Source organism: Tubulanus polymorphus, chromosome 7, assembly GCF_964204645.1.
Source record: "Tubulanus polymorphus chromosome 7, tnTubPoly1.2, whole genome shotgun sequence".
In the NCBI taxonomy this organism is placed as follows: Eukaryota; Metazoa; Nemertea; class Palaeonemertea; order Tubulaniformes; family Tubulanidae; genus Tubulanus; species Tubulanus polymorphus.
The window spans coordinates 17,781,242-17,800,773 of record NC_134031.1 but is presented as its reverse complement, the minus strand read 5'-3'; the positions used below and the strand labels follow the sequence as shown (position 1 = coordinate 17,800,773).

The 19,532-nt window shown below is 37.0% G+C and overlaps 4 protein-coding genes and 1 long non-coding RNA gene across 6 annotated transcripts in view; all 5 read right to left on the bottom strand.

The window, feature by feature from the left end:
* LOC141909081 (D-glucuronyl C5-epimerase B-like) overlaps positions 1-6,188 on the bottom strand; it is a 63,616-nt gene extending 57,428 nt beyond the window's left edge. For both annotated transcript variants that reach the window (XM_074799440.1, XM_074799442.1), the window contains exon 1: positions 6,073-6,188. The gene's annotated coding sequence lies outside the window, so the exon portion shown is untranslated. The remainder of the gene's footprint in view (positions 1-6,072) is intronic.
* A 1,873-nt stretch (positions 6,189-8,061) lies between these two features.
* LOC141909233 (gamma-glutamyl hydrolase-like) lies at positions 8,062-9,378 on the bottom strand. Its single transcript, XM_074799621.1, has 5 exons — positions 9,285-9,378; positions 8,782-8,888; positions 8,602-8,695; positions 8,394-8,531; positions 8,062-8,282 (listed from the first exon to the last, which is right to left on the bottom strand). Exons 1-5 carry the CDS (start codon positions 9,376-9,378, stop codon positions 8,062-8,064), a joined length of 654 nt encoding a protein of 217 aa, XP_074655722.1.
* A 641-nt stretch (positions 9,379-10,019) lies between these two features.
* LOC141909104 (uncharacterized) lies at positions 10,020-10,557 on the bottom strand. Its single transcript, XR_012619674.1, has 3 exons — positions 10,543-10,557; positions 10,214-10,325; positions 10,020-10,068 (listed from the first exon to the last, which is right to left on the bottom strand). It is a non-coding gene; the product is annotated as an uncharacterized LOC141909104 (long non-coding RNA).
* A 1,470-nt stretch (positions 10,558-12,027) lies between these two features.
* On the bottom strand, positions 12,028-13,291 carry LOC141909099 (gamma-glutamyl hydrolase-like). Its single transcript, XM_074799469.1, has 5 exons — positions 13,162-13,291; positions 12,672-12,778; positions 12,492-12,585; positions 12,284-12,421; positions 12,028-12,187 (listed from the first exon to the last, which is right to left on the bottom strand). The coding sequence occupies exons 1-5, from the start codon at positions 13,253-13,255 to the stop codon at positions 12,069-12,071; spliced, it is 552 nt and encodes a 183-aa protein (XP_074655570.1). The 5' UTR covers positions 13,256-13,291; the 3' UTR covers positions 12,028-12,068.
* Positions 13,292-15,798: 2,507 nt separating this feature from the next.
* Positions 15,799-18,111, bottom strand: LOC141909096 (gamma-glutamyl hydrolase-like). The gene is made up of 8 exons (XM_074799466.1): positions 18,059-18,111; positions 17,775-17,825; positions 17,275-17,359; positions 17,046-17,187; positions 16,556-16,662; positions 16,376-16,469; positions 16,168-16,305; positions 15,799-16,071 (listed from the first exon to the last, which is right to left on the bottom strand). Exons 1-8 carry the CDS (start codon positions 18,091-18,093, stop codon positions 15,851-15,853), a joined length of 873 nt encoding a protein of 290 aa, XP_074655567.1. The 5' UTR covers positions 18,094-18,111; the 3' UTR covers positions 15,799-15,850.
* Between the last annotated feature and the right edge of the window lie 1,421 nt (positions 18,112-19,532).

Here is a 19,532-nt window from a genome sequence, read left to right as displayed (position 1 = left end):
TGTGAAGTGAGTCACTTCCGGAGTCAGCCGCAATTCACACGCAATTATTTGACGCGTGCTAAAATTTGGCTCGGGCCTGGTCCGACGTTCTTGGCCGGACCAAATAGGCACGGGTTCATTTACGCCTATTAACAGTTGTTCCAGGCCAAACAATCTCGTGTGATCTCTCAGAAGAAAACACAATTTCGTGTCGATACAAACTCAGAGATTTAGCTTTAGATATCTATATATTCGTAACGATGATTTTTTCACATGATTACCGCGCGAGTGATGTGGGAATATCAGCATGAATTCTTTAAAAAGCGATGACAATAAATTGGTCCCACAGCGCAAACCCGGAATAGTAATCAACGAAGTTACTTGTAACTCTGTTCATAAATAATCTATTTCCAATAAGACGGCCGGTTCGGTCACACGAGAGACTATTAATTCCCAACGCGGTTTAATACGATCCATATACCGAGGTGTTGCTTAACATCTAGCGATGATATAAAACATTTAAGAAAAAATTGAAGAAATATGAACATGTCCTAGTGATCTATTAGGGTACCAGGCAAAGCCAGTCTATGCAATAGAAGGTAATTTTGTGTTCTAAGTCGTACGCTGTCGAGTAAAAGTGCTCTAAGTCAAGTCAACTGTAGATAAATGAAAAAGTCCAAAATTAACTCTAAAATTCATTGGAATGAAACCACAATATTTCAGCTGTTGATTAGGGTCCCTACGGATCCATCACTCCTGGATATAAGCGGTTTTATAAAGGAGAAAATTTCAAATTTCGAGGAAGCGTCCAGATTACTCTCATAGTCAAATTACTAGACTCCTGGATCCAGTTCCACAGTCGTGAGTTAGTGTTAACTCTGGGTCAGAATTAGTTCATTTTCGATGAGTTAACTCCGAGTCAAATCTTAACTCACGACTGTGGAACTGGACCCTGAATAGTTCACTGTACCACTACAAACATTTCTAATTGCCTATTTCTCAAAATTGAAGGAGTTTTAAAGGAATTTCAGGCATTTAGCATAAATCAAAGTTTTGAGGGAGCTTATTAAGGAATCGTGGAGTCGTAGGGACCCTGTAACAGCCATCAACAGAAGGAATAACCAACAACCGACTGAAACAAATTAGTTCCAAGTGATTTTTGTTGCAAGATCGGCAACCATGATTGCCTTGAAATTTAATCATAGCCGATAGCTGTGATAGATTCCCTTTTTGCGTCTCCGGGCGGACGACGTTTGAAATTACATTCAGAAAATCATTGCAATTACATCGGGTAGTGATATTAAAGGCATTAAGTCGTCAGAGATGGAGAGCAATTCGCCCGGTTTATAAACAGTAAATGAACACATCAAGGAAAGAATTTGACATGTTATATCGACATGATTGTTGTTTTATGCATACCACCCCGGTGAAGTTATGACTAGAACGCATGCTTTTACGACGACTGAAAAAAAATTTATCTCACACATAGATCAAGAAAGAGAAATTCGTGTTTATGTAAATCTGAATGGATAACAAAGATCTTTGTATTGTGACGCAAAAACAAATGAAAAAGAGAATTCTTCTTAAATATGGATTTTTTTATATCTTAAAATAGGGATCGACCCAGTTATCTATCTGATGGTAGATTTCGTTTGATTTGGAGTACTTACAAACCCACTACGCCTGCCGAGAGCGAAACAGGGGTTTGATTTTGAAATTGGAAATCGAAGTACAGATACAGTTAGTTGTGTGATCGGCGGTCAAGTTGACAAAATTTTTTGTTTAAATCGAAGTACATAACTGGAGATTTCCGTTCCGGATCATTAAAACAATATTCCAATCAGCCTGAACCATCCTCGCTTGCCAGGGTTTGATTGCCCCGCGCTGAAAGACATGCCAATAAACCTGGCTGCAAACTTTACTCTGGATATGGGAACTAACATCAAGCCTTCCAGAGAAGTCCAAAGTATATCCAGAGAAAAGTCGTTGATACGATTTGGATTAATCAAATTTCCCGGACGATGAATCTACATAATTCTATTCGAGTTTTAGAATAGTAAGCTTAGATGAAACCAGCATTGCTCAAGAAACATAACAATGTTGCTAGGAAAATATGTACGGTAGCCTGTACTACGTGTACGTTAAACTGCAAGTTTCGAATGCAGGTGGAATGATTGCTGAGAAAATACACGACTTATTACTATACTGAACGGTACTAGTTATGAGCAAAAATATCGCGTAGTAAGTAAGTTATACAGAAATGAAGTAAGTCTCGAAGAATTCTACGATGATCATCACAACAACAAGAACAGAGACTGGTACAAGTTCGCCGGAAACTACTAATGTTTACAGAGATTACGCACGGTTTGCGAGAACTTTACATGAGAAACATTTTAGACATGAAGGTGATATACGTTGCTAAATTCTTGGAGTAATCAGACAGCAGACGTAGCAGGGTCGCTAGATCAGTCATTCCTCGATATAAGGAGTTTTCAATGAGTTTCAAAAGAAGATTTCAAATTTCGAGGAAGCATCACTTTCATATCCCACACTCCTCTTAAACCCTTACTGTTCATCTCGATAAACCATTAATAAATCAAATTTTTTATCCTTTACCCGACTAAACTCAGTTTCTTATCCATTAACCACCTTATAGGACAAAAACAATCCTCGTTCCAAATGTACCAATTTGGCGTCAGCCTACTGTCAATTTCCTATTCCTCAAAATTGAAGGAGTTTTAAAGTAGGTTCATTTTGCTCACAAACCAAAGGAGTTTCAAGCACCTTTAAAATTATTTTCTATTTGGAAGGAGTTTTTAAGGAATCAGTGAGTCGTAGGGCCCTGTGTGATCAGACTCCGGGTAAAAGCCGTATTTCCATTTCAACAATGATTGATGATGTTGGTGGTTTCGATTCGCCAGAAGAACCTGTCTTCACAGATAGATTTCTTTTATTCGCCGTTAATAGACACACTTGCGTGTACTTTCAAGTGTAAAGTGCATACGATGAAATGGATAAAAGAAGAAAATCATCAAGGCATTTCTATCTGCAACGCATAGAAATTGCTGAAATGCCGACGAGGACACCATGCTATGAATATTGGCTTCTACCGCTAGAGATTTACACTTTAATCTAGCCAATATACACCAGCCTCGAATAGAAAACATTCACTGTTGTTATCATTCGGTGCAAAATGAAATAGACGGATAGAGGTGGTCGCAGTCCTTGGCGCTTTGAGGAGTGATAAGAATACCTATCTTCTGATTGCAGGAACCCAGTTACAGCGAGCTACATTGCTCGTAGATAGGAGATATAGGCTGCTATCAAACAAGCATTTTTGACCCGGAATAACCGTTCACACGGATGCCAAATGGGCCCAACCAAAATTGTTTAAGCATTGTTTAGTATCGAATGAGTGGTTTACATGTGAACGCGCTCTCTCCTGATCGGTGCCAATTTGGCCGGGACCAAATCTTTGAGTGATATTTAGGGCCCAAGAGTTTGAGTCAAAGATTGATGTTCGTATATCATGGTACTGGCCCCATATCAAATCATTTGGATTGGTTACAGAATATAAACGGACTTTGACTGGTCTTAAAACTAAGCATCTAACCATTGAGTGTGAAACCAGCTAATTAAGGCGCGGAATCTGCTGCTTTTCTACAAATAAATGGAAAGTCACGCACGCGGCTATTACAATCGGATATTAATCTAAACCGGTCGATCACTGCAGGAAATCAATCACTTACCGAGGGACATAAGCTTTCACTGTAGCTTAAAACTGCACAAATATTTACCAAGCTAACACTTCTAGTTCTTAGCCCACAATGTATAGACTAGCCTACAACTGCTACAAGCTTATAACGCAGTTTTTACATGATAACTTCGGCGTGTCTCTCTTTTCTATACCTCTACGTTTCAAAATGCCCTGTGACCAATTTTTAACTATAAACACACAAATAAATGCGGAACGAGTATTATTGTTTGGAACAAGTGCCACAGGAGCCAGCGGTGAAAATCTAACAACACTATCGCATACAAAAATAGAATCTAACTGAATGGAAGCCCTCGAAGTTGTCGCTCATAACATGAAAAGATCCAGCATCGCGACGACTTCCAGCGGTCAGACAGAGCTACGAGCAATTTATCCTACGCGGAATCCCGCAATAATAATGAAGAAATAATATCAAGTCCGAAAAATATGTTTCCTTAAGCTAGAAGTAGTTTACTTGACATTTCGACTTCACTCTAGTCTTAAAAGTCATCTTCGGGAATAGTAAACGCAAACTAACACAAGGAAACATTTTCATACTTTAGATAATTTTTTTCGTTATCACTGTGCAATTCTCTATATATTATCATCGTTACACAGACAGTCATTGATACATATTTCCCTTAGACTCTCATTATCAGATTTTCTCTTCCTTTAGCTGAAATAATACATCAATTTCAAACGACTCAAATAATTTTGTCCAATTCTACGAGACTTTGTCTAAACAAAGCTTTCAGAAAATAGTATTTAGTCAATCTGAATCACCCCCACAATAGCATCTTTCAGATCTACAGTGACTAAGCTTATTGTAGATAAGAAGTTCAAACAAGACTTTTTTTCTCCCTGACTACTGTTAATAGGGATTTCATCGGGTCTATTTTGGTCATATCCCCCGAGTGATTTGCTCGGAAAAGTTACACGAATGTTTCACACAAATGAAAGAACACGTTTTATTCTGACTCAAAACTTAACACATATGAAGCAAAATGTGAATAAGAAATTACGGAATCATTTGATACATCCTATAGGCTTACTGGCTTATCTCAAATCCTAGCTGACTATTTCAATCATTTCCACTTCTTGGATATCAGTTATTCACAGATTTTATGAAAGCCAAGCATATCAAAGCTTATTGCTGTAGGGTTAGATAGCCTACAAATTAGCAGGTGCGTTGGAAGCAATGTTTTATTGCTGCGGCCAAATGCCGATTTTGGACAGATTCTTAATATTGCTGTGGCGAATTGACTTAATTTCTTCAAAAACATGGTATTCAAAGAAAAGAAAAAACGTCATTCAGTAAATTATTGCCGCGGCTTTTGCTGCACTTCCAACACCACTGATTACTAAATCAGAAAAAAATTATCACTGCATAAAAATTTCCTTTCAATCCGACAATAGAAAATAGGCCTATAGCCTAGAATAATTAAATCAGAATGATCTCTAGTAGCATGAATATAGAGTAGACCAGAAATACTGAATATGAGAAGCATTGATTAGCTTTCAGGATTACTTAAATCTAGGGAAAACGACTCCTACCAAATGTCAGAACAGAAATGTCAGGTATATCTTTAACTTCAGTATTTTTTACTATCTTAAATTTCAGTTTTTAGCTAAGCTGTTCATTTTCTTTAGATGAAATGTGTAGATTGAGCGTTATACCTTCGTCCATCAGATAAAGAGTATAACCTATTAATACCAAGAGTACATACATGTACTTTTATAATAAGATAATTAGAATTAGCCTAAACTTCTTAGGCCTAACACTAAAAACTTGAAGGTCATTTTTGAGATCAACGCGTTACACGAACTGGTCAAGTAGAATAATTCAGATCATGTATTAGGCCTAGTCAAATTCTGCTGAATTTATAAGAGGCCCTACCCAGCCAATGTTCTAGTGTTAGGTACCTACAGGTACACTAGGTTAAAGACAAGAGGTTTCACACCCTCTAGTGAGTCTAGGGTCTATATAATCAGGGTAAGAGACTGAGTCGAATGCTGGTCTCTATGCTGAATGGATTAGGCTTAATCTAAAATTCCTAAATTTAATAAGTATCTAATCTATGTTGGGTCATATTAGCTTTTCCCGCAGGCCTCCTCATTCCGGGCTTTTATTGTGACTGGGGCTAAATTAAGTATATATATGGTATCACATCTTGGCCTTACTCTAGGCCGGGGCTTCTCTCTCTAAACTAGTCTCTCTCTCGGTGAAGCGAACCGAACGAGTCGAAGGATTCTCCACGACGGACCCCTCCACCACCAGTCCACGACTTTGTCAAGATGATTTCTCCATCTGTACAATAAAAGTAATGAATGAAACTCACCAGGAATATGCAGCATCCGTTGATAGATGGATATAGTCCGCTGTATCACGTTATTTCTCTCTAAAGCATGATAGTTCGACGGAGAGATTGTCACTCCACACCGCACAACAATAATAATGGCCTCCGATTTGTTGTGTCGATTTTCTCGCTCGCACCAGGGGCTAATTCTTATATTCATTTGCAACCCACATCCCTCACTGGAATAACAGAAAATGCCAAAAAAATCTCTAACAACAAAAATTACTAGACAAGACGAGAAAGATATCGTAAAAATTAATTACTAAGAATTTATATTGAAATAATTTATGTTACATTTTCTGACTTCTTGCAACGACGTTAGAAGGCGCTGTGGTAAAACTCGGAGCGTCTGCTACATCAAATATGAATCATTTTAGTCACTCCAGGTAATCTATTTCGTCATTTCAAAAATCTTCTGTCGTTTTTAATGCCATAGAGTATCTTCAAAATCTTGTACAAAAATTATAGATACGCAAAATACTGCTTTTCCTTTTTTCGTGCATGTTTCTATAAATAATCCTCGCTTACCTGTGACTGATTCGGAGGCATCCTTGTTCTGTGCTCTGCGGCGAGTCGGCCGACAACTAAATTTTTCTCACGCTTTACATGTATTTTTAGACAAATCGATGAAGGGGAAACGCATATCAATATTTCGCCTTGGGACGATCTTGTGCATCACATGAAGGGCAGACCGGCTTTTTCGTTCCTTTTATTCAACCACGACGAAAAAACCTTTTACAAAATCAAGTTAAAGAGAGCAAGAAACGACGACCCGCACAGCTTTATCTCAAAATATCACTGCGAAATAAAGACTTCAATTGAGACAATGATTAATACGCATGAGAATATCCAGGCTTTCTATTCTAAACATTTTATATTTCGTATGCACACGAAACCTTGGCCCCTCGGTCAAAAACTTGGATGCGATGTGGACGATGTGACCTACGAATGTTGTCCGAATAGCTACGAAGTTACAATGGACACGATGAAAAACTGCGTTTTAGTTTCTGCACCGGTGAAAGAACATGAATACGAACAGTTGTTACTGGATTCAGGAAGCTGCGGGGGCTCTCCACCGAAAATCCAGCGCACGATGGAAGGTGAAGTCCGGGGTTCTACCTCCGTCGATGAAGTTATATCGGATAACGAAAAAAGGTTGCACGAACGACAATCAGACTGGATCATTGTCGAGACAGATTCGATTCAAGATGATGATAAAACTGCGAATAAATGTGGCGAAGATGAAGATAAATGCGAAGTTTCTACCCCCGTAACCGCGACCATCGAAATAGAAGATTATGAAAATGGGGTGCAAACAGGTCAATCCTATGGGGTAGAGATCCAAACGGATGAAGGAAGTAAACAAGTTTTACATGAAGTTCAAAATGGAGTGCGCGAAGGTCCATCTAATCGAGTATTTGTCCAAACGAATGAAGTACATAGAAATGAACAGGGTTTAGGTGATGTCAGCGGAAATACTTCACCGAAAGTCTGCCCAGTAGTGGAAGCCGACGATGTCGTTCAAAACGAGGTGCGCGATCGTCAATCGGATCGCTATGTGGTACAAGCAGACGAAATACAGGAAGATATGAAACTTCAACGGTACGGCTCTACGATGACACTACCCGGCGAGCAGGAAATCATCACTACCCAGATTCATGACAGCAACGTTCCGCGTTCGACAATGGCATTCATCCGAAAGTGGTTCGAAACTTGGCCATTTTGAAAAATTTTGAAAAAAAAACACTTTTCTTTGAAAAAGATTTGTATAGTTGATTTTATTTCAATCGTCATAATTGTTTATACTGAACTTGTTTGTGTACGGTTTACACAGTAAATCTAACGTATAAAAGTCGGATCTTTTGTGACCAAAAATTGCAATTGACTCTTTTGTTGTAAATTAAAGCGAAAGCATAGATTTATATTTGAAATTCAGAATAAATGGCTATTTCTAAAGCTCGTCACCACTGGTTATTTTTTAAATTTGTCACCACCACTGTTTGAAATCTTCATGCTTCTCAATGCTGCCAGCTTTTCCTTTCTTTTTCGTAGGCCTTCCTCAGTTATATCCTCCTCTTGGAAAAAATAAAAGGATACATACCATGGCCTTCCGAAGAAGAGAGATTGGTAATTGTTTATCAAAAGAGCTTCTTCGTCAGTCGGATCTATGAATGTTTGATTATTTCTGCGACCTAATTGAACAAATTATTATAAATTAATATAATTAAGAAAAAGCACTTCACGTAATCACAGAAAGATGCGCTTTACCAATGCCATTATTCTGAATAAGAAGATGAACTTACATTCAGCAACGAAAAAATTGCCGATGTCATGGCCTATCTTGATAGCGCTCTTATAGTGTGGAACTTTTGCCTTCATATCCCAATCATAACTAAATTTTTCTGGGTGCCATTGTGTCGCATAAAACGGATATTTCTTGGCTGTAAAGATGAAAAGGAAATTGGCGTCGCGAAAGAGTGTTTACCGCATGACTTGGTCAGTATAACTTACATTCTATTGTAGAAATGTACTGAACTCCGTCGTCATCTTTGTTTACCGAAACAGCTTTGAAATTTTCACGCAACTCGGGGATTGAGTAAAACGTCTGAAACGAAGAATCATGCTTGATAAGGAACTTTACCCGTGATACTCCAGTGATGAACTAAAGGAGTTTTGAAATTAAACACTCACCTTCGCCGATACGCATCTTTTATGCATGTGCGGCATTAAACTTTTCTCTTTGAGTGCAGTAAGGCTTTCTGGTGGGAGATTTTTCTTCAGAAAACTATCTTCAAAATCTGGAAAAGATTGAGTAATGACTGGAAAACTGCAGATTGCTTAATCCGAATAGCGAAACTATAAGTCCTCGTGTTCCGTCATTGATATATGCGTCGATTCGTGGATTGTATGATTTATTTTTGAAAATTCAACTTCGGAAACAGGGAGAACATCTACTAACGATAAAATATACCGTTAATTTGTGAATTGACAATTATTCCTTGACATCATCTAGAAAGTATCTAGATTATCGCGTAAATTGAACTGATAACGAATAAATGTAAGACATAATCTTACAATATTGTTGAATGATTTTAAATGGTTTACCTAAAAAATATTCCTACCACCCTCTTTCAGTCTGGGCCACGAAGGGAATTAAGGTTTCTGTCGTGTCCTATGTGTTGATCGCTGCCTACCTTTTCCTCCGTAGAACTGCGTACGATGAAATTTCTGCCCGGGACATTGATAAGTGACGTCACGATGCGCAACATTTGACACTAGAAACTGCATTCCTAGACAGACAGCCCAAATTGGAAAGTGCACACCGCGTTGATTTGCCTAAGAACAAGATAAAATCTCTTCAACGATTAGGTAGACTTACAAATACTTGTCTCCTTTACCTCTTCATCTTGAAAATCTATACCTTGGTGGCCAGGTCAATGAGAATGCGGGCAGATTGAGAATATGCCGAATCGAAACTCGTACTGAGACCTCCTGGCAAATACAGTCTGTAAAAAAATTTACATATGTTAGTAGTAGAAACGCCCGTACATATACACCCTGGCGTGGAGAATAGATGATACATTTAAAAACCTACTATCAACAAAATTTAAAAGATTAAAAGCGAAATTTATCATTCAACAATTAAAATCCAAAGACTCACGGAATCTCTCTGCGACGATGTACACCTGACGATGGTCTCAGCCTGAGCCGTGTCTTCTGATTTTAATTGTCGAATAGTGAATATTGCTAATGAATTTTATATATAGTGGATTTTAAAACTAAGACCATGTATTTTTAATAAGCAACTATGTTAAGTGTATTATGGGTTCGCTCATGATGGAGTCTAATCAATAAAACAAGTACCATATTTTGAAACACCAATTCTGATAATGTTTTAATAAATCGGTATATTTGCTGCGTATTCACCCGTTTATTTGTGAGAACATTTTTTCATAGTATTCCGGAGATTTCTCCACCCTATAAATGGACAACAATGTTAACAAGGCTGTAGAAATATAGTGACATCAGAACGAACTGTAAATATAGGGGTGGCCGTGAAAATGAATTTATTTACTTTTTTTTCTATTTCAGCTGCGGGGTTACGCTACGAGACCTAACCTACCAAATAGGAACGACCTGTGCACCACAGCCTTGCATCCATTTTACATTATTTTCATACACGAGCTGTTTCCCGAATTTATTATAGAGATCGAGTGTACTTTGACAAAGCATCCCTGGTGAAATAAAAAATCAATCATTCATGATTCACCCATGTATATATAAAGGTTTGCGTATATATACTTGTGATCTCAATTCCCATGTATTTAGAATAATGGAGAGACTGCCAGTGCCAGTAGCTTACAAATGGATTATTTTCATATTCAATTAGTTTCATTTATCTCAAGTCATATGCAAATTCTGATACATGAAATCCACACGTGCCATACCTACCTATTATTGGCCTGTAATTCATTTCTGGCGGTTCTATTGAAGCTGATGCATCGTTACCTAAATAATGATGAAAAGTGACCATCTGTTGCGATGATTTTGACGTTTATTAAAAAAAACAACAATCTAATACTTCTGTATACATGATTATTCTCTTGGAAATTAGATCAGTTTTATGTATGACGAAGCCACTTATTAGTGGATTTCGAAACAACGTTTACCTACTCCGATTTACAAATTCTCTAAAATCTCTTGTTACGTTATACATGATTTATAGGCTCACCCACAAAACGTTGTCTTCGTTCCTGGTCATTACCGAGTGTTCTCGATTGTCGTCGAACTGGTGAAGATGAAGATTCAACCGGAGCAGTCCGTCTGTCTGATTTCGTCAAATCTGTTTGCGGTGTCACCGTCGCACAAGTAGTAGGTGTATCATATTCTGAAGATTGGGGATATGTCCGCTGGTATTGAAGATGAATTCCGAGTAGAACGGCTATGATAACTCCAGCAGCCGAACCTATATTTACTTGAACTACTGTCATTTTCGTGAACGTAACTGAGCTACAACTTCCAGAGAACTGCTATGGAAGCAGAAGTTGGACTATAAGATATATGGCAACCCAGTTTATATATCAACAACAATTGATACCAATCAACAACAATTGATACCAGCATTTCGATCAATACTGGTATCCTATTATACTTAATTGGTGGCAACGGTCATTGTCACATGATGTGTTGATACATATAAAAGCTTAATCTATCATCATGGCTCAAATCACAAAGATTTGAAATGTTTAAATGTTCTCTCTTAAATACTATCTATTAACTTCTCTATCATTTCACAAGAATTCAGTTCTCTTAATATCAATTCTACGAATAGATGCCAATCAAAATATTAGTTCTTATAGTCGTCATGAAAAATGATCTTCTTTGAAGTAGTAAGTTTTAATTTTGACACCATTTGGCCCAAATTTGAAAGTTAAAGCCGAGTTTTTGGGAGAGTTTGATCCTAATGAGTTCTTAACTAACGGTGGAGAAATTGTAAGCTTCAGTAAAGAAAAAACGAAAACATGCGGAGTAATCTAAGACTGTGCTAAATGTACATGCTGACCTGTGTCGGGAATTCCTTGGTATCCAATTGAACGAGGAACTGACGCAAGTTTCAAACGATAGAAGATATATATATGAAAAAATATTGAAAAAAAACACTTTTCTTTGAAAAAGATTTGTATCGTTGATTTTATTTCAATCGTCATAATTGTTTATACTGAACTTGTGTACGGTTTACACAGTAAATCTGACGTATAAAATTCGGATCTTTTTGGACCAAAAATTGCAATTGACTCTTTTGTTGTAAGTTAAAGCGAAAGCGAAATATTTGAAATTCAGAATAAATGGCTATTTCTAAAGCTCGTCACCACTGGTTATTTTTTAAACTTGTCACCACCACTGTTTGAAATCTTCATGCTTCTCAATGCTGCCAGCTTTTCCTTTCTTTTTCGTAGGCCTTCCTCAGTTATATCCTCCTATTGGAAAAAATAATAGGATACATACCATGGCCTTCCGAAGAAGAGAGATTGGTAATTGTTTATCAAAAGAGCTTCTTCGTCAGTCGGATCTATGAATGTTTGATTATTTCTGCGACCTAATTGAACAAATTATTATAAATTATAATTATGAAAAAGCACCTCACGAAATCACAGAAAGATGCGCATTATTCTGAATAAGAAGATGAACTTACATTCAGCAACGAAAAAATTGCCGATTTCATGGCCTATCTTGATAGCGCTCTTATAGTGTGGAACTTTTGCCTTCATATTCCAATCATAACTAAATTTTTCTGGGTGCCATTGTGTCGCATAAAACGGATATTTCTTGGCTGTAAAGATGAAAAGGAAATTGGCATCGCGAAAGAGTGTTTACCGCATGACTTAGTCAGTATAACTTACATTCTATTGTAGAAATGTACTGAACTCCGTCGTCATCTTTGTTTACCGAAACAGCTTTGAAATTTTCACGCAACTCGGGGATTGAGAAGAAAGTCTGAAACGAAGAATCATTCTTGATAAGGACCTATACCCGTGATACTCCAGTGACGAACTAAAGGAGTTTTGAAATTAAACACTCACCTTCGCCGATACGCATCTTTTATGCATGTGCGGCATAAAATTTTTCTCTTCGAGTGCGGTAAGGCTTTCTGGTGGGAGATTTTTCTTCAGAAAACTATCTTCAAAATCTGGAAAAGATTGAGTAATGACTGGAAAACTGCAGATTGAATCCGAATAGCGAAAATATAAGTCTTCGTGTTCCGTCATTGATATATGCGTCGATTCGTGGATTGTATGATTTATTTTTGAAAATTCAACTTCGGAAACAGGGAGAACATCTACTAACGATAAAATATACCGTTAATTTGTGAATTGACAATTCCTTGACATCATCTAGAAAGTATCTAGATTATCGCGTAAATTGAACTGATAACGAATAAATGTAAGACATAATCTTACAAGAATGACTTTAAATGGTTTACCTAAAAAATATTCCTACCACCCTCTTTCAGTCTGGGCCACGAAGGGAATTAAGGTTTCTGTCGTGTCCTATGTGTTGATCGCTGCCTACCTTTTCCTCCGTAGAACTGCGTACGATGAAATATCTGCCCGGGACATTGATAAGTGACGTCACGATGCGCAACATTTGACACTAGAAACTGCATTCCTAGACAGACAGCCCAAATTGGAAAGTGCACACCGCGTTGATTTGCCTGAGAACAAGATAAAATCTCTTCAACGATTAGGTAGAGTTACAAAAAACTTGTCTCCTTTTCCTCTTCATCTTAAAAATTTATACCTTGGTGGCCAGGTCAATGAGAATGCGGGCAGATTGAGCATATGCCGAATTGAAACTCGTACTGAGACCTCCTGGCAAATACAGTCTGTAAAAAAATTTACATATGTTAGTAGTAGAAACGCCCGTACATATACACCCTGGCGTGGAGAATAGATGATACATTTAAAAACCTACTATCAACAAAATGTAAAAGATTAAAAGCGGAATTTATCATTCAACAATTAAAATGCAAAGACACACGGAATCTCTCTGCGACGATGTACACCTGACGATGGTCTCAGCCTGAGCCGTGTCTTCTGATTTTAATTGTCGAATAGTGAATATTGCTAATGAATTTTATATATAGTGGATTTTAAAACTAAGACCATGTATTTTTAATAAGCAACTATGTTAAGTGTATTATGGGTTCGCTCATGATGGAGTCTAATCAATAAAACAAGTACCATATTTTGAAACACCAATTCTGATAATGTTTTAATAAATCGGTATATTTGCTGCGTATTCACCCGTTTATTTGTGAGAACATTTTTTCATAGTATTCCGGAGATTTCTCCACCCTATAAATGGACAACAATGTTAACAAGGCTGTAGAAATATAGTGACATCAGAACGAACTGTAAATATATGGGTGGCCGTGAAAATGAATTTATTTACTTTTTTTTCTATTTCAGCTGCGGGGTTACGCTACGAGACCTAACCTACCAGATAGGAACGACCTGTGCACCACAGCCTTGCATCCATTTTACATTATTTTCATACACGAGCTGTTTCCCGAATTTATTATAGAGATCGAGTGTACTTTGACAAAGCATCCCTGGTGAAATAAAAAATCAATCATTCATGATTCACCCATGTATATATAAAGGTTTGCGTATATATACTTGTGATCTCAATTCCAATGTATTTAGAATAATGGAGAGACTGCCAGTGCCAGTAGCTTACAAATGGATTATTTTCATATTGAATTAGTTTCATTTATCACAAGTCATATGCAAATTCTGATACATGAAATCCACACGTGCCATACCTACCTATTATTGGCCTGTAATTCATTTCAGGCGGTTCTATTGAAGATGATGCATCGTTACCTAAATAATGATGAAAAGTGACAATCTGTTGCGATGATTTTGACGTTTATTAAAAAAAACAACAATCTAATACTTCTGTATACATGATTATTCTCTTGGAAATTAGATCAGTTTTATGTATGACGAAGCCACTTATTAGTGGATTTCGAAACAACGTTTACCTACTCCGATTTAAAAATTCTCTAAAATCTCGTGTTACGTTATACATGATTTATAGGCTCAGCCACAAAACGTTGTCTTCGTTCCTGGTCATTACCGAGTGTTCTCGATTGTCGTCGAACTGGTGAAGATGAAGATTCAACCGGAGCAGTCCGTCTGTCTGATTTCGTCAAATCTGTTTGCGGTGTCACCGTCGCACAAGTAGTAGGTGTATCATATTCTGAAGATTGGGGATATGTCCGCTGGTATTGAAGATGAATTCCGAGTAGAACGGCTATGATAACTCCAGCAGCCGAACCTATATTTACTTGAACTACTGTCATTTTCGTGAACGTCACTGAGCTACAACTTCCAGAGAACTGCTATGGAAGCAGAAGTTGGACTATAAGATATATGGCAACCCAGTTTATATATCAACAACAATTGATACCAATCAACAACAATTGATACCAGCATTTCGATCAATACTGGTATCCTGTTATACTTAATTGGTGGCAACGGTCATTGTCACATGATGTGTTGATACATATAAAAGCTTAATCTATCATCATGGCTCAAATCACAAAGATTTGAAATGTTTAAATGTTCTCTCTTAAATACTTTCTATTAACGTCTCTATCATTTCACAAGAATTCAGTTCTCTAAATATCAATTCTACGAATAGATGCCAATCAAAATATTAGTTCCTATAGTCGTCATGAAAAATGATCTTCTTTGAAGTAGCAAGTTTTAATTTTGACACCATTTGGCCCGAATTTGAAAGTTAAAGCCGAGTTTTTGGGAGAGTTTGATCCTGATGAGTTCTGAACTAACGGTGGAGAAATTGTAAGCTTCATTCAGTAAAGAAAAAAACGAAAACATGTGGAGTAATCTAAGACTGTGCTAAATGTACATGCTGACCTGTGTCGGGAATTCCTTGGTATCCAATTGAACGAGGAACTGACGCAAGTTTCAAACGATAGAAGATATATATATGAAAAAATATTGAAAAAAAAACACTTTTGTTTGAAAAAGATTTGTATCGTTGATTTTATTTCAATCGTCATAATTGTTTATACTGAACTTGTGTACGGTTTACACAGTAAATCTGACGTATAAAATTCGGATCTTTTGGGACCAAAAATTGCAATTGACTCTTTTGTTGTAAGTTAAAGCGAAAGCGAAATATTTGAAATTCAGAATAAATGGCTATTTCTAAAGCTCGTCACCACTGGTTATTTTTTAAACTTGTCACCACCACTGTTTGAAATCTTCATGCTTCTCAATGCTGCCAGCTTTTCCTTTCTTTTTCGTAGGCCTTCCTCAGTTATATCCTCCTCTTGGAAAAAATAATAGGATACATACCATGGCCTTCCGAAGAAGAGAGATTGGTAATTGTTTATCAAAAGAGCTTCTTCGTCAGTCGGATCTATGAATGTTTGATTATTTCTGCGACCTAATTGAACAAATTATTATAAATTATAATTATGAAAAAGCACCTCACGAAATCACAGAAAGATGCGCATTATTCTGAATAAGAAGATGAACTTACATTCAGCAACGAAAAAATTGCCGATTTCATGGCCTATCTTGATAGCGCTCTTATAGTGTGGAACTTTTGCCTTCATATTCCAATCATAACTAAATTTTTCTGGGTGCCATTGTGTCGCATAAAACGGATATTTCTTGGCTGTAAAGATGAAAAGGAAATTGGCGTCGCGAAAGAGTGTTTACCGCATGATTTGGTCAGTATAACTTACATTCTATTGTAGAAATGTACTGAACTCCGTCGTCATCTTTGTTTACCGAAACAGCTTTGAAATTTTCACGCAACTCGGGGATTGAGTAGAAAGTCTGAAACGAAGAATCATTCTTGATAAGGACCTATGCCCGCGATACTCCAGTGACGAACTAAAGGAGTTTTGAAATAAAACACTCACCTTCGCCGATACGCATCTTTTATGCATGTGCGGCATAAAATTTTTCTCTTCGAGTGCGGTAAGGCTTTCTGGTGGGAGATTTTTCTTCAGAAAACTATCTTCAAAATCTGGAAAAGATTGAGTAATGACTGGAAAACTGCAGATTGAATCCGAATAGCGAAAATATAAGTCTTCGTGTTCCGTCATTGATATATGCGTCGATTCGTGGATTGTATGATTTATTTTTGAACATTCAACTTCGGAAACAGGGAGAACATCTACTAACGATAAAATATACCGTTAATTTGTGAATTGACAATTCCTTGACATCATCTAGAAAGTATCTAGATTATCGCGTAAATTGAACTGATAAGGAATAAATGTAAGACATAATCTTACAAGAATGACTTTAAATGGTTTACCTAAAAAATATTCCTACCACCCTCTTTCAGTCTGGGCCACGAAGGGAATTAAGGTTTCTGTCGTGTCCTATGTGTTGATCGCTGCCTACCTTTTCCTCCGTAGAACTGCGTACGATGAAATATCTGCCCGGGACATTGATAAGTGACGTCACGATGCGCAACATTTGACACTAGAAACTGCATTCCTAGACAGACAGCCCAAATTGGAAAGTGTACACCGCGTTGATTTGCCTGAGAACAAGATAAAATCTCTTCAACGATTAGGTAGACTTACAAAAAACTTGTCTCCTTTTCTTCTGCTATCTTAATAATTTATACCTTGGTGGCCAGGTCAATGAGAATGCGGGCAGATTGAGCATATGCCGAATTGAAACTCGTACTGAGACCTCCTGGCAAATACAGTCTGTAAAAAAATTACATATGTTAGTAGTAGTAACGCCCGTACATATACACCCTGGCGTGGAGAATAGATGATACATTTAAAAACCTACTATCAACAAAATTTAAAAGATTAAAAGCGAAATTTATCATTCAACAATTAAAATGCAAAGACACACGGAATCTCTCTGCGACGATGTACACCTGACGATGGTCTCAGCCTGAGTCGTGTCTTCTGATTTTAATTGTTGAATAGTAAATATCGCTAATGAATTTTATATATAGTGGGTTTTAAACTTAAGACCATGTATTTTTAATAAGCAACTATGTTAAGTGTATAATGGATTCGCTCATGATGGAGTCTAATCAAATAGTATCATATTTTGAAACACCAATTCTGATAATGTTTTAATAAATCGGTAAATTTGCTGCGTATTCACCCGTTTATTTGTGAGAACATTTTTTCATAGTATTCCGGAGATTGTTCCGTCCTATAAATGAACAACAATGTTAACAAGGCTGTAGAAATATAGCGACATCAGAACGAACTATAAAAATAGGGGTGGCCGTGAAAATAAGTCAATGAATTTATTTTCATTCTCGAAAGAGTACATATTAGTTATCATATTGGTAATCAATTAGCAATCATATTGGTATTTATCTATTTATTTGTTTTTCTTTTATCTATTTCAGCTGCGGGGTTACGCTACGAGACCTAACCTACCAAATAGGAACGACCTGTGCACCACAGCCTTGCATCCATTTTACATTATTTTCATACACGAGCTGTTTCCCGAATTTGCTATAGTGATCGAATGTACTTTGACAAAGCATCCCTGGTGAAATAAAAAATCAATCATTCATGATTCACCCATGTATATATAAAGGTTTGCGTATATATACTTGTGATCTCAATTCCCATGTATTTAGAATAATGGAGAGACTGCCAGTACCAGTAGCTTACAAATGGATTATTTTCATATTCAATTAGTTTCATTTATCTCAAGTCATATGCAAATTCTGATACATGAAATCCACACGTGCCATACCTACCTATTATTGGCCTGTAATTCATTTCAGGCGGTTCTATTGAAGATGATGCATCGTTACCTAAATAATGATGAAAAGTGACCATCTGTTGCGATGATTTTGACGTTTATTAAAAAAAACAACAATCTAATACTTCTGTATACATGATTATTCTCTTGGAAATTAGATCAGTTTTATGTATGACGAAGCCACTTATTAGTGGATTTCGAAACAACGTTTACCTGCTCCGATTTAAAAATTCTCTAAAATCTCGTGTTACGTTATACATGATTTATAGGCTCACCCACAAAACGTTGTCTTCGTTCCTGGTCATTACCGAGTGTTCTCGATGGTCGTCGAACTGGTAAAGATGAAGATTCAACCGGAGCAGTCCGTCTGTCTGATTTCGTCAAATCTGTTTGCGGTGTCACCGTCACACGAGTAGTAGGTGTATCATATTCTGAAGATTGGGGATATGTCCACTGGTATTGAAGATGAATTCCGAGTAGAACGGCTATGATAACTCCTGCAGCCGAACCTATATTGACTTGAACTACCGTCATTTTCGTGATCGTTACTGAGCTACAACTTCCAGAGAACTGCTATGGAAGCAGAAGTTGGACTATAAGATATATGGCAACCCAGTTTATATATCAACAACAATTAATACCAGCATTTCGATCAATACTGGTACCCTGTTATACTATATTGGTGGCAACGGTCATTGTCACATGATGTGTTGATACATATAAAAGCTTAATCTATCATCCTGGCTCAAATCACCAAGATTTAAAATGTTTAAATGTTCTCTCTTAAATACCATCTATTAACTTCTCTATCATTTCACAAGAATTCAGTTCTCAAAAAATTGAAGTATCAATTCTACGAATAGATGCCAATCAAAATATTAGTTCTTATAGTCGTCATGAAAAATGATCTTCTTTGAAGTAGTAAGTTTTAATTTTGACACCATTTGGCCCGAATTTGAAAGTTAAAGCAGAGTTTTTGGGAGAGTTTTGATCATGATGAGTTCTGAAGTAATGGTGGAGAAATTGTAAGCTCCAGTAAAGAAAAAACGAAAACATGCGGAGTTATCTATGCTAAATATACATGCTGACCTGCTGAAAGTTAACTTTGGTCAATCAAAGTACGTGGAATAACTATGACGT